Genomic DNA, 15,783 nt, shown 5'->3' with positions numbered 1-15,783 from the left:
AGCCAAATAATAAAATCATTCCAGGTCTTTTCATCTCGTAATTTTGTGTAATTTCTAATATCCTTTCTTTTCTTGCTTCTTCTGATCTCATCACAACAGTATGCATATGCTCGGCTCAGATAGTGTCATGTGTACACAATCCCTGAGTTTGCAATGTAAGTAGCAGTTGCTGAACGTAGCCCATTGGGAACAGCAGAGTTCTGGTCAGCACCAGTTAACACCCAACTAATACCAAGTAGGAATACTTTTGAGTGCAGCTAGACTGCAACTAACATGAAGCCCTATCCATCCTGTGTTCTTGGGAGCAAGTGGAAAAGCGAAATGGCTCGTAAATAATTTCTGAATATTAGAGACATGAGTCATCAACAGGTTTCATGCTGTCCATCCTTTACCATACTGAAAACAGTTTGTAAACCAATTCACAAAGAAAAGGGAAAGTTAGTCAGTGTAAACCTGTGAGTAGCAGTTTGGTATTAGTCAAAGCTTTGACAAGAACCAAAGTATATCCATCTTCATTGGTATCTCTGGCTGTTGTGGTGGGCCGATGGTACCAGGACTGGAGGTCCTAATGACACAGCCTCCCCCCCCCCCCTTTCCCCAGTGCTCACTATCCTTGTAGCAGTACCTTGTGTCCTCTGTGAAATATGACCAGGCGAGCTGATGTCTGCAAACGCATAGGAACTCCGTTCTGCTGCAGCTTTTTGAAAAGAAACCTGCTAAGAGGTTCGAATTGTGGGATAGGTGATACTAATTTACCATTCAAATTGATCCAGCTAGTCTCTGGGTGTAACAGCCTAGTGAGAGCAGGCATGATTGTGAGGAAGCACAATACATGAGAAAGCATTCTCCATCTACAATTTTGGATCGTTGACCATAGTGTTCTAGTAGTCTCACAATATTGATCTGCATTGATCATCCATGTCAAATCACCTTTGACGATTTAAATGTTCATTTTTCTTCGGCGGAGGGTATTTTGGGAGTGATGCTTCGATGAAGAATTCAGTAAACTGGTAGCAGCTGCCTGTGATACAGGAACGCTAAGGCCTGTCATAGACTTCATTTCCGGGTTGGGATATTTACGGTGCTTTCCCACTTTCCTGTGCCTTTCTTTCATTCTTCTTCTGTAACTGTTTTGACCCAGTCCAGATTCCTTCTTAAACTCACTTTTATTCAGTCAGTCCATCTTGCTCCAGGTCTCCCTCTTGCCCTCAAAGTTGGCCTCCATCATTCATTTTGGTATTCTTCTATCTTCAGTTCTCTTTACATGTCCAAATCATTTTAACCTGTTCTTCTCAATTTCCTCATTCAGCTTTGTGCTCCAGTTTCATTTCTGACATCTTCATTTCTCTCTCTCTCTCTCTCTCTCTCTCTCTCTCTCTCTCTCTCTCTCTCTCTCTCTCTCTCTCTCTCTCTACCTCCCCCCTCCCTCTGTCCCCTGCCTGCCTCCACCTCCCCTTCCCTCCCTCATTTTCTTCTGTAATATGTCTCTTAAGCACATATGCAGATATTTTATTGCTTAGGTAATCAAGGTCATTATAAATAAGCTTCAGTTTTGTAAAAGATATTTTTCTACTATTAAAATGTATTCTTGAATTTATAAAGCTAAATGTACTTCATGTATGAGTCCCCATCCCCTGGTACATTTGATGCAGTTAATTTGTCTTTGAATGCAAGTTGTGCAGATGACGCTATTCCAAATGACTGTCTTATCTCAAAATAGAGTCAGAAGAATTTAGTGTGTGGCAGTAGTGTTTAGATTCTGCAGCTGCCACCTAGACCTCTGGGTTACATGAAAATGCTTATAGCATATGGGAAGACACATTAAGTAGTACTTGACCTTTATCCTGATTTTATCTTTTTTGGATATGTTCTTCTTATCTTTGTTCTTTTTTACTTCTCAAAGAAATTACATTGGTAATTTGTGACAGGAAAAAAGACCAATAAAATGATTGACTTTAATTCCCACCACATAATATTTCTGTATCCCTACAATAACATTCTTCATACTTTAACTTTGATGTAACGTACTACAGCTTCACTGTGCAAGAGGGGGTCGGTTATTGCCAATAATCTTTGGTACTTGTGGCATATAAACAGAAAATTAACATTTGTTCATGGGTATTGGAACTGGAAAACCATAATCAGACTGGCATACATACTATACCTGCCTTTCGCAATAGGCAAATTTAATTTATTGGTTTAATCTAGGATCTGCATAACTATGGCTTTCCATTATCCCAGAGGTTTCTAAATCTAGTTATCCCTGCATATCCCTGGATAACACAAACTGTTTATTTTAGCATCATTTCTGAACCTCTGTACATTAATATTTGCTACAAATACCTACCCAGAAATATACCATGAATTGCTAGTCATAGCCCTAGAAGTTTTCTAGCTTGTCAAAATTTACTCTTTCATGATCAATTTTCTATTTCCTTTAAGAGAACATTGTTATCAGCCAAAGGTAAGCAATGTTTTGAAACAACTAAGTTTGTATTCCAGAAGTAGATGATGCTATTTATCTTAATTTTTAAGAAATGTTTTCTGCAACTGGGTCAGCGATATCAGTTCTTGTGTCTGGTTTCAGTTCAGCTTAAGCATTGTTTGATCAGAGAAGAGAACTGAGAGTGTTTAAAAATAATCTCTGCATTATATGGTGATAATTTGTTAGATAATTTATATAAAAATATGAGAAACTGATACTTCAAACAATTAAAATTCACATTAAAACAACAACAATATTATGAAAAGGACAGATTGTTACTAGTCGTGAAGGTGACATGATGAGTTGCATCTCAGTGTGCCATCTTTATGGTGAGTAGTGGTCTATTTTTTTCATAATATTGTAGAAATTGATTCTTAACAGTTACATTATACATGCCGAAAGTTTCTGTATTCATAAATGACTACAGAACTGAAACTTCCTGGGAGACTTAAACTTTGTGCCAGGTAGTTTCAAATCAGCACGCACTCTGTTGCACAGCAAATATTCGTTTTGATTACAGTATTGTTTAAATTAACTCATAGATGTCAGTATTTTGATGCTTACTACTTTATCCATGACATAAGCAGCTATTGTCTTGTTTCTGATTCACAGTTTTAAATTTTTTTTATTTATTTTCTGTATTTTCATTATCATTGAAATATATTTTATTTTTGCAAGTATCCAAATTAATTCCAGAGACTTTTTTTTATATATATTATAATTCTTTATCTTTCACGACAGGATTGTGGTAAACGTTTCACTGAATATTCTAGTCTGTATAAACACCACATGGTCCACACTCAGCTGAAACCATATTTATGTGGAGTTTGTGGAAGACATTACAGACAAGCCTCTACTCTTACAATGCACAAGAGAACAGCTCATGGTATTGTAGAAGTTGACGATGGCACCGAAATATTTTTTGGTGACAGAGTCCTCGAGTTTGCAAACAACGAATCTGTCACAAAAGGGAAAAAACTTAAAACTGTGAGTATAATTTTAATTATGAGTTTAGATTTCTGTGATATTTCCTGGCTTACATTCAATGTACTTTCAACACTCAGACTGTTGCAAATTAGGACAAAAATGCTTATGTGAAGAAATCTTGGACAACTCGGCCATTTCTTCATGCAATGAAAGAGAGATTTGTGTGGTGCCAACATTCTCAAAAGATATTCTTGACGATGGTGTGACAGTGACTTCACAAAATTATGAACTTGCACAAAATGAAGTAAACAAGAAGATATTTTTTAAATAAGCCAGAGCAACTTACCATGCAGTGGGTGTAAGCATAAAATTTATTTATGATTCAGTTCCAAATCACTGATTTCTCACAATGGAGACATCACATGACCACTGTTTGCCACACCTCACAAACAATGATGGTCAAAGTAGAGAGGATATAAAATATAGACTGGCAGTGGCAGGGTAGCGTTTCTGAAGAAGAGAAATTTGCTAACATTGAGGAAGATTTAAATGTCAGGAAGCCTTTTCGAAGAGTATTTGTATGGAGTGTAGCCATGTATGGAAGTGAAACATGGATCATAAATAGTTTAGACAAGAAGCGAATAGAGGCTTTCAAAATGTGTTGCTACAGGAGAATGCTGAAGATTAGACGGATAGATCACATGACTAATGAGGAGGCACTGAATAGAACTGGGGAGAAGAGGAATTTGTGGCACAACTTGAATAGAAGAAGGTATCTGTAGGTAGGACACATTCTGACGCATTAAAGGATCACCAGTTTAGTATTGGAGGGCAGCATGGAGGGTAATAATAGTAGAGGGAGACAAAGAGATGAATACACTAAGCAGATTCAGAAGGATGTAGATTGCAGTAGGTACTTGGAGATGAAGAAGTTTACACAGAATAGGGTTGCAGCATGGAGAGCTGCATAAAACCAGTCTCTTGCCTGAAGACCACAACAACAGCCTGAAAATAAAATTTATCAGAACAATAACTGCATGAAGAAGCAACTGAGGTACTAAAAGAATGAATCCATTGGAAACTGGTTCAAGTACCAATAGAAATCCTTCCGAAAGTGATGAAAAACATCAGCACATCCCTGAAAGAATGTGTAACAAATAGCCTCTTACCAGAGTTATCAAAAAATAGTCTATTTATTTCATTTTCATATTGCTTCACTTTGACACCATTAAAAAGGCAATAAAAACATCTTTGGAAATTTTTCTTAACATGCTTTTCAAAATTACTATTTATTCTGCCTCATTCTTTATAATGTGAGTGTAAGTCATTATAATCCTAACATTTAATCATGATATTTATTGTTTTCATTCAACAGGTTCACTCTGTATTGAGCAAACTGTAGTTTTTATGCTTTAGCTTTTAACACACAGGTTTCTTACTATTGCAGTTTCCAGGAGTGAAAAAAGATGGTAGCACATTGGTGGCCTTACAAACATCAGAAGATCCAAATGCTGTAGATGCAGTCCAGGGCACAACAAGTCGATTAGTTTTTGTCACTGATGCTGTGAATTTGGCAGACCTAGAAGTAAGTTGACAAAAAAAAAATGTTAATTCTCTATGCATGCATTTACCTTTTGTCACAGTAAAAGGCTGTAAATAAGAAAGCAAGGAGTAAGGTTTTGTCTTCCCAGATAGTGATATCAGTGAAACTTTATGATGATATGCATGCTGCAACTGACAAAAATCCAACATCAACTTGATCTGTGGAATGGTTTTGTTTATACTCATTTTTCAAGTGGTAATGCTGTGTGTGTTTCATCCAAATGGAGAAACTGGAATACCACACAGTCAAATAAAACTATTTCGTTTGGACTAATTATCACTAATAAAAATTCACCAAAAGTTGGTGAAGATTTTATAAAAAGCCAGATTTTTCATGTCCGACACTTAAGAAATGGATGGCTGAATTCATATCCTTCTCTTAAATTTGATCTTTGTGGAGTACATCTCAAAACTGTAAGAAATAAGCAAGTAACAAGAAACTGTACAAAATTCTGTTGCGTGACTATCGACAAAAGATGCATGAAATATGTAATGTTGTATCCACATTAGCAGAAAGAGTATTATACATTTTATGCGAAGAATTAACAATGAAAAAGATTTGTGCAATATAGTTGCCATATTTTGTGAATGCTGGCCAAATGAAAATGTGAAGAGGAAGTTCTCAATAAAATTTGTACCATTCTAGAAAGAATCAAAATGGTTTTGTGTGTTAATTTGTGACAGTAGATGAGACATAGTTCCACTGTCAAAGTAAAGGGTGGAAGACACTGGCTCGACATGAAAATACTTAAATTCAGTTTTACCTCCCAAAGAGAATATGGATAGTATTTTTTGGGGTGCGAAACAGATTATTCTTCATCATTACACTATAAAAAATAAAACGGTAACTGATGAACACTGTACACATTTTCTAAACCCCCTGGAAACACTAGGGCCATATGCGGGCTCAGTTGCCAAACCAAATGAGTTATCTTTCATGAAAATAGTTCTTTCCATACAATGATACTTTTCTGTGGGAAAATGAGAGATTTGAACTATGAACAGTCAGAACAATGACTTTACTCCCAGATTTGACTTTTCTGAATTCTACATGCTTCCAAATATGAAGAGGTTGTGGTATCTGTTGATGAATATTTTGCAATCCTTCCAGAATCACATTTCAAAGTTGGCCTCTACTCACTGAGAAAATATTAACTTACACAGGGAGTACTGACAAGAAAAAAGTTTCCATCATATGCCATTCATTAATAGTTTCTGTAACACACCAAAAAATATTTATTTTCTAACAGTAATTTTAAAATATTGGATTGTGTGAAAGAGGTGACAGTTTTCGTACATGTTAGTAAGAATGGAAATTGAGATTTTCTTTTCTCTATTGTATCAGTAAACTGCAAGGTTCATGTTGGCCCACATTCTTTTCAATCTAAGTTGTGAGGTACAAGAAGAGAATACCTGGTTAATTCCTTACCATGTAATTTTTTTCAGTGAAACACAGCAGTGGAATGTGATACTGTTCAACAGATACTCGGAGGGCATCCAAAGAAGGTGTAACCATATCATTTTGTAATTGTCCACAACTCCCTGACCCTTTGAGTGGATTATCTTGAGCATAGGAAGATCAGGTGACTGCGCAGTCATCCTTTCCAAATGCTGAACATTGAGGGCCACAGCAATTTGAAGGGGGGGGGGGGGGGGGGGGATGGAGCGGGAAAAGGGGGGGGGGGGGAGTGAGAGTTTTTTTGTTTGTTGTGGGTTTCTGGCATTATTCTACATATTTTGCCAGCTTGTTTCATGGTCTAAAGTTTTATTTTGCTTTGCTTCTTAATATGCCCATTAATTTTTGAATTAACATTGGAAAATGTTGCTGTAATTCCTCATGTACCAGTGTTCATTGCACAGGAGGCTCTTACTAGTGAGGAAACTAAGGTATCCAGTGGTACACATAAGACCTGCAGGTTGGTATTTTCTGCGGCCTGTCAAAGGCATTTGACTGTGCAAATAACAGTATTCTCCTGCATAAATTGAAGTTATATGGTATTGTGATATAACCAGTCAATGGATAGTGTCATATACAACCAAAGGATCACAGAAATTTGTACTTAGTTATTCAATCAAAGTAGTCTGGGGAAATTATTGTGACTGGGGAGAAATCATGTATGGTGTTCCCCAAGGTTCAATCTTAGGTCCACTGTGGTTCCTTATGTATGTAAACAATCTTCTACCTAATATATAAGGGGCAGTCAAAAGGAAATGAGTTGGAGGCATAATTACAGAAACCGGTTCCTGTATGTTAGCAGTATTGACCCTGGCTATTGAGACAATTGTCCCTCTGTGACACAAGGCAGTGAATGGCTGTCTCATAAAATTCCCAGGGCTGCGATGTGAACCAGTTCTGTATGTACAGTTGGATGTCATTGTCTGAGGTGAATTGCTTGCCCCCCAGAGCCTTTTTAAGGAGACCAAAAATGGTGTTATTGCAGGGAGAGATTCACAACAGTGACTGCCCAGCATTACTCGGAAACCTTGACTACCCTTCACCTAATGATGAAATCAAAACGACCAGACAGTCTCATCCGTGGGGTCATTCTGCTCCACGACAATGCAAAGCCTCATACGGCCAACACAGTTGCAATACTCTTGCAGAGGTTCAAATGGGAGGTTCTCGACCACCCTCCATAGAGTCCGGACCTTTCTCCTTGTGATTACACCATTTTTGGTCTCCTTAAAAAGGCTCTGAGGGGCAAACAATTCACCTCGGACGACGATGTCCAGCTGCACGTGTGGAACTGGTTCACATCGCAGCCTAGGGAATTTTATGAGACAGCAATTCATAGCCTTGTGTCACAGTGAAACAAGTGTCTCAACAGCCAGGGTCAGTACTTCTAACATGCAGGTACTGGTTTCTGTAATTATGCCTCAGACTCATTTCTTTTTGAACACCCTCTATACAACAAGCAGAAGTAGTTCTTTTTGCAGATGACACTAATATTGTAATCAATCCAGGCATATACACAGAAATGGAAGAAATAGTAAACAGTGCTCTTAAAAGTATCAGTGTCTGGTCATATTTGTAAGTTAATAAAAAAATAATGAAAAAGACCTTATAAAAGTTCAGCATGTAACCATATTTGCGAATTAATTTGTGATGTGAATGTAAAAGACGCATTCCACATCATCATGACTTCTCATGCAAAATGATCCATGGAATGTGAAACCAATTAACTACTTAAGAATTACTGTGTTAAAAGTGGCAAGGTTGTTAACTATATAGGGAGTAAATTAGGTGAGGTGAGATGTGCTAAAAGGTGTGATGAGATTGGGAGGTACGTAGTAATAAGATTGTGAGGAAAGTGTGTGTTTCACTTTAGGATTTTTGACTTAACAAAAACTCTTCCAGAGAAATGTGTTGTTTCGTTGTTGTTGTTGCAAAGACAGTTTTTCCTGAAAGATGCTACAGTATGTGAATATTAATTGCCACACTTTTGTACAGCCTATGCAACAAATTTCAATACATTTAAGTGTACAAAAATTAAAACGTGCGTAATTCATCTGACTGTACATATACTAAAAACAACAAATCAATGATACCTACATTATGGTCAAACACTTGTGCAATGAAGATGCCATAATTAATCTAAGCGTATCAAGTGTCATCATTTGTAGTACTCACTCAACCAGGCATAGGAGTTAAAGTGCAGATGAGAGAAAAGATCTCACTGTGATTGCATACATATATGCATTGTTAAGATTTGTTTATGTAAAACCATTGTTCTATAGACTTTTGGTAAGAATTTCATATTATGCTTTGGTTCATTTGTGGCATATGCTTGTCTGTTACAGCAGTTTGGCGTGCAAGCAAAAGAAGCAGTTCCTGAGGAAACATGTCACATTCAAATGGTGGAAGATGAATCCTCCAACAGTATTTCAACATAATGCTAGTTGCTGAGCTTAGCCATGGAGGCCTATCTTAAGTTATTTAACCTTTATGTGACACTGTATTTATACACTGACTGTTATGCATCTGCTGTTGTCTATGGTTTTGATGCCTTGTTTAATAACATTCTGACATTTGTGCCACTGTTCAAATAACATCAAAGGAATGTCCACTGGTGATAAAAAAGCCATTGTTAATATGAATGTAGAATTTTCTGGATTCTCAAAGTTCATTGATTGTGGTCGGAAAATCAATCTTTGACTTCTTTTGATATCACCGAAAAATCTGGCACCTAAACAGAGAACTTTCCTGTAAATGAAGAGGAAGAATGGTCTGCATGCATCCTAGTCCTGTGAAAGTCCATTTCGAATACATTGATAACACAAAAGACAGAAAACCACTTTGGTGTTTTAGAATTTAGTAGCTTATTATAAAATATTAATAGACCTGCATTAACTGAAGATGTACTGAGCCTTAATTGAATATATGTGCTACAGCTGAAGAAAATGCTTCTTACTCATGCCTGACTGTTCTCTCTCTCTCTCTCTCTCTCTCTCTCTCTCTCTCTCTCTCTCTCTCTCTCTCTCTCTCTCACACACACACACACACAACACACACACACACACACACACACACACACACACACACACACACACACAAATAGCTATAGCTATCTGAGACTGGAGAAGTGCATGTACAGTCAGTGAAGATACATAAAAATTACAAAAGAGAAAATAATTTAATGTTTGATGTTGTGTATTTATTTCCACTTGAACTGATTTAAGACTTATGAATAAAGCTGTGATTATTTTGCTACCATGATCTGTCAATCACAACTGGTACTTGGTGTTTCTCTTGTCAGTAACATTTCAAGTAAAATTCCATATAGAAGCTGGTGGCAAAAGGCTTTCTGACCGCTGTTTCTGCTACAATGTAGATATGAAATAAGATTCTATATTTCCAGAAATTTTCATTAAACCATTAAAAATTTGCAGAATTCTGTATAAAAGATAATACAGAGTTATTTATTTTTGACATGTCCACATTAAATCTGGTATGAGGGGGTGACCACTTAGTGTTGATTATTCAATGAGAGATGTTCTCAAGGAAGTCCTGTCAATAGACAAGAATGAATGTGGTACTGCAGTGCTGGGCAAATTCAGGCACAGTTGCGGGTACCCACTGTGGTTCACATCACTTGCTGCTGCTTTCACCCTTACTCCCTCCACCCACACCCCACTCTGTCTGCCACAAGTTTCCTTTCCATCTACCTAACCCCTTTAGCCCCAACCATTTCTCAGTCACATGTGAAACCAAGCAACCTGCTGGCATTGTGCCATTAATTTTGTCTATGATAATCAGATTTGTGCTAAAAAGCCAGAAATACTGAGAAGAAAATGGCTGAAGAAGAATTACTCCATAAAATGAAAATGAATTCTTACTCTTCAAACCACAATGGAAAGAAAAATATTTGCTTATTGAAACACAGAGTGCTCCTCAGTATTTGATAATTTAAAATTATCAGCAGCATACAATGTGAAGCAAAATTTCTAACTACTTTATGATAACGTAGTCATCAGTTAGAATACTATGGAAAGGAAGCCTAACTTTTTGAGCTAAGGCAGAAGAGAGACAAAGAAGTAAGTATCCCTGTAGAAAGGTGTGTTATTTTTTAAGTTATTACCATTACTGACAATGCATTAAGTGACTTTGCTCTTGATTTTCCCTGTTTTTGCCATTGATTTCATCTCCTCCTTGTGTTATGTAATTACATGAAAAAAAATCATGTCATCACATAGTTGTTGAAACTGTGAAAGTAGTGTCTCCTTTAAATCGGTGCAGAATTTTCTGTCCAGAGGGAATTCTTCTTTCTTAAACCAGTTCCTCTTTCAAGGCTGGGCAAGTTATTTATTACAATTTGGGATTTCTATAGAAAATTACTTTCTTATATTGAAGAAATGGAAAGTAATATGATAGAACCAATTAAAAGGTCATATTAAAGATGTGGTTTTCTTCTAGTTGGCTTTGGGTGAAAGTGTTGGTGTAACGGAGATTGCCCAACTTGCCACGTTTACAGGGGCAGAGGCTACTGTCACTGAATTTATCATTGTGGAAAAACTTCTTGATTTTGCCTCAATGCATGACACACCTACAGCTGAAGACACTTTTTCTTGCTTAGAACACACAATTCTCTAGCATGACCTTGGCCAGTGTCATTGCTTTTTTGAGAAAATACTAGAAGAAGTTGGTATCTATCAGGAAATTGGAATACACTGTTTCCTACACAGTGTTAATGTGCTGCATCATATACCAAAGTAAATGGCATCAAGGACATAATTTTGAAGACAATTAAAATACTCTGATCGCACTGTTAGGGGCATGGATAATTCATATCTTTCCTGGCGGAAGTTGGCTGTGAATATGGTGATGTGTGTTATTTTTGTGAAGTACACTGGGTGAGTAAAGGTGTTGTTCACAAACATTTTTACAATTTTGCATAAAGACTTGGCTGTATTTCTGGATATGAAAAGAAAGCCAAAAAGGATTTGATGACCCTCAACAGATATTAGATCATGCCTGTCTGGCAGACCTGATGAAGCAAATAAATGACTTGAACACAAGTTTGAAGAAGAAAATATTATTACCAAAGTATTCGACACCATTTTGGCTTTCTGGAGACAATTACTATTGTGAGTAGGGCAGCTTTCCAAACATTAGACTGATTGTAAATGGAAAAAAGTCTTGAAGAGGGGACATTGAACAAACATTTTGATGGGTATATTATTGTAATACAGACTCATAGTCACAGGTTTGACAAAATATATGTAGTATCTAAATCAGTTTTAATGTGATTTTGATATTTTTGTAACTCCTTTTTGTGGTGGACACTGGAGAGTTACCTCCTGTAATTCAGTTGGAACTGACTGACTTCCAGCATTAAAAATCTTCTGCAAAAAGATTTCTTGTGAACATTTCCAAACCATTGCTTAAAATAGCTGTATGAGTGTGCCATATGTTCTGAACTACATACTCATCATCCACATGATGATCAAATACTTCACTCCAAACATCAAGATGTTAATCAAAAGAATTTTTTAAAATGTTCAGTGGTGTTAAAATACTCATCATCCACATGATGATCAAATATTTCACTCCAAACATCAAGATGTTAATCAAAAGAATTTGTTTAAATGTTCAGTGCTGTTAAAACGTGCGGACCTACTGCAAACATCATGCTTGATCATATGATTAAATAAATTATATTAATAAAGGTTGTATGTATGTTAATAAATCTTCTTTCCTTGTGTGTGTGTGTGTGTGTGTGTGTGTGTGTGTGTGTGTGTGTGTGTGTGTGTGTGTGAGGGCGCGCGCGCGCAAACTGTCCCTGCGATCGATGCCCTTCCTCACCCTACATCTGTTAAGGAACTGCAGGCCTTCTTGGGGAAAATAGCACACTATCACAAGTTTTTACTGTCTGCTGCTTCAGTGGCTCAGCTGTTTGCATTGCCTGTTGCATAAAAATGTGCCTTTTCACGCATCATGCGATGCGGCTTTCCAGGAATTGAAGACTATGCTGAAACAGGCCTCTCGCCTGGCTACTTATTGACCTGGCCAACATCTGGTTCTTGCCACGGACGCCTCTCAATACGGGGTCGGTGCAGTCCTTGCGCACTGTTTTCCTGACGGTTCTGAATACCCATTGCTTATGCCTCCAAAATGCTCACAGATGCCCAACAGAAGCATTTGTAAATTGAAAAAGAAGCTTTGGCCATTATTTATGCTCTTCATAAGTTTGGTGTTTTTCTTTATGGATCCAAATTTCATCTTGTTACGGACCACAAACCATTTGTTTCCTTGTTTCATCCGTCAACGTCACTTCCCGACAAAGCTGCACACCAACTCCAGTGTTGGGCTCTTTACTTGTCTCGTTTTGATTATGAGATTCATTTCCGGCTGATGGCTCAACATGCGAATGCTGATGCACTGTCTCACCTTCCCATGGGTACTGATCTGGCATTTGATAGGGACCAACGTTTGTGTTTCCACCTGGATGTTGCCAAGCAGCGGGTTGTGGACGGGTTCCCCATCACCGGGAACCGGCTGGCGGCTGCTACAGGTTCTGACCCTACCCTCTCCCGGGTTTTACGCTGTATTCAGAAGGGTTGGCCAGATTGTCCGTGCACTAAGACTTCTGATCCGTTGCGGAACTACTACACTTTGCATTACCGCTTCACAGCAAGGGATGGTGTTATCCTTCTTTCCACCGACAATGCTTCGCCGTGTGTTGTGGTACCTGCGTCTTTGCGTGCTTTGGTCTTGCATCTCCTTCACCAAGGGCACTGTGGTGTGTCTCACACAAAATCTCTGGCGCGCTGTCATATGTACTGGCCCAGCATCAACTCTTAAATTGCACACATGGCCACTGCTGCAGCCCTTGTGCGTTACAGGCTGCCGCCACGAAGTCATCTTTGTCACCGTGGCCTTCTGAGAAGCCCTGGGAGCGTATTCATGCTGACTTCGCAGGACCCTTTTTAGGTTCTTATTGGCTTCTTGTTATTGACGCCTACTCTAACTTTCCTTTCATTGTCCGTTGCACGTCGACCTATCGTAGCAGCAACCACCAATGCTCTAGCTCGTATTTTCTCTTTGGAAGGCCTTTCCTCTACTCTTGTTACTGATAATGATCCACAATTTGCCTCTTCCAATTTTGCGGATTTTTGTATCCGTCACCGCGTCATGCATGTCACGGCCCCTCCATTCCATCCACAGTCAAACGGTGAGGCTGAACAACTGGTCACCGCCGACGAACTTGTATGGGTACGGGGATATGGCAGTCGGTAAAATGGAGTCCTTATGACACCGTGGCCAACACCTGTAAGAGATCCAGACGGACACGGGTGTTGCAGTGCGTCATTCGGACCAGCTTTGGCCTCGTGTGCCGGCAAAGCCTGTTCCGGATGCTGCTACACCACCTTTGGCTCTACTTGATGCTCGGGATACTGGAATCTCTCATTACTCACAACGCAGTCCTCTCACCATCATATCGGTGCTAGCACAAGAACTGACGCCACCAGGAGACGTGCCCATGCAGGAACCAGATGACCATCAACTGTCGGAGCAACTCTAAGGTGTAAACATGTTTTACTCTGTTTACTTGATCTGTGACTTTCATGTATTCCATCTTCTTTGAAATATATTTGTTCTACTGGAAGTTATTACAATTTGTTTGACAAAGACGTCTACTCCATATAATTTTTTAATGTGTATAATGCACTTATGTGGGTGCGTTTTACTGCAGTTCGATGTAAGTCACTGTGCATATAAAACGAATTACTGGTAGCAAACACTAATGCAAAAGACTATTGTAAAAATTATCAGTATGTTATATATTTCAGTCTCAATAGGCATTATGAGTTTAAACTAACTCGGGGGCCACAGCACAGTTGCGACACCTGAGGATGGACTTATGAGAGCCCAAAACTGGTCATGATAATAAAAGAAATTTACTACTGAAGCAGTATTTTCAACCTCTGGTATAATGCTCAATTGCAGATGTTCTACCAACAGGATTGTTTGTCATAATACTGGAGTTTTTGACAAATTGATTCAGCCACATTCTCGTGAGTAATGCAACAGGCTGGGAAAAGCTTAACTTCTCTGTGGGCAATGTGTTGAACTTTATAGTCTGAATACTTCACAAGCTACATATTCCTAATCAATAAAAGCTAGGAGGTTCTCGTGTACAGTGTATGCAATTGATATGCTGACATAAACTTTTTTAAATCATGAATCTTTAAAACCAAGAAAGATCATTACTTTACTGTGATTCAAAGTCTACATTGTAATACCATCTGCCATATGAGTCCATGTCCAAACAGTCTGATTGTAAATTTAGGTTGATGATATGGTCAAGGCTTTTATTGATCTTCACCTCATTGTGACAGTCTTATTTCTGAAAGTGTTCAGCATGACACACACAGTTTGCCCACATTGAAGGAGGATGCTGTCTATTGCTTCATGCACAAGCCTTTCAGTATCTCTTATCTTGCATGTTTTGCTTTTTCCCCCATGTAGCTTATAACCTGTGCACAAATTAATTCAATCAGATTATACTGAAAGTAATATTTAAATAAATGCAAAACTGAGTAACCACATTCACATGCAAGAAAGTCAGATTTGTACATTCTGTAACGTGACTTTTATAAATTAATGAGTTGCAGAAGTTATGCACGAGTCTGACGTATATTGTCCGGGATATTTTTATTTTGCAGCCAGAGCACAATATCTCCTTTCCTGGCACTCATACTTGGTCATTTCCCCATAATAGCTGAATGATGACTGCCACAGTAATTACAATGACTGACTTCGAAGCTAGGTACAGCAGAAATTGTTCAGTGAATCACTTCTTGAAAGTGACAGCATTCGTTTCCAAATGGTAGTCTCTACTGTTTTCGTTACACGTAAACACAAGTTTACTCTCGGAAGCCAAATCAGAAGAAGAGCCAGCATGCAGAATAAGTATCCGAGAACATTTTCCTAAGGGAACTTTAAAACTGCCAATACCATCATTTATTTTCTGGCAGGTGTTCATAGAATGATTGTGATTCACCCATGTTTCATCTAGGTAATACATTTTAGAACTACCTTCTCCTCCTGTATCATGTGCATCTTTATAACAGACATTGTTCACGCTGCTTCTTTCAATTAAACTCTCTTCTTAACATATTTTAAGCCAATGTATTTTAAAATTCTTTGCATTGACAAAGCACTACCTTTGAAGACAATTTGTTCAGACATAATTCTAAAAAGTTTCTGTGATGTTGGGTATTCCCTTCTTTATATACATTTCAAACACAAAGTCCTTAATAACATC

The 15,783-nt window shown here is 38.1% G+C and overlaps 1 protein-coding gene across 10 annotated transcripts in view; it reads left to right on the top strand.

Annotated features, from left to right (window-relative positions):
• Positions 1–9,647, top strand: part of LOC126354809 (zinc finger protein 143-like) — a 99,809-nt gene extending 90,162 nt beyond the window's left edge. For 7 of the 10 annotated variants that reach the window (XM_050004734.1, XM_050004736.1, XM_050004742.1 and 4 more), the window contains 3 exons: positions 3,227–3,472; positions 4,860–4,997; positions 8,816–9,647. In XM_050004734.1, coding sequence (XP_049860691.1) covers positions 3,227–3,472; positions 4,860–4,997; positions 8,816–8,908 — 477 coding nt within the window. In that variant the 3' untranslated portion in view covers positions 8,909–9,647. The remainder of the gene's footprint in view (positions 1–3,226; positions 3,473–4,859; positions 4,998–8,815) is intronic. The other 3 variants (XM_050004743.1, XM_050004739.1, XM_050004738.1) reach the window with 2 other exon arrangements.
• Positions 9,648–15,783: the final 6,136 nt, after the last annotated feature.

This window comes from Schistocerca gregaria, chromosome 3 (assembly GCF_023897955.1).
Source record: "Schistocerca gregaria isolate iqSchGreg1 chromosome 3, iqSchGreg1.2, whole genome shotgun sequence".
NCBI classification, from domain to species: Eukaryota; Metazoa; Arthropoda; class Insecta; order Orthoptera; family Acrididae; genus Schistocerca; species Schistocerca gregaria.
This window is presented reverse-complemented; position numbering and strand designations above follow the sequence as displayed.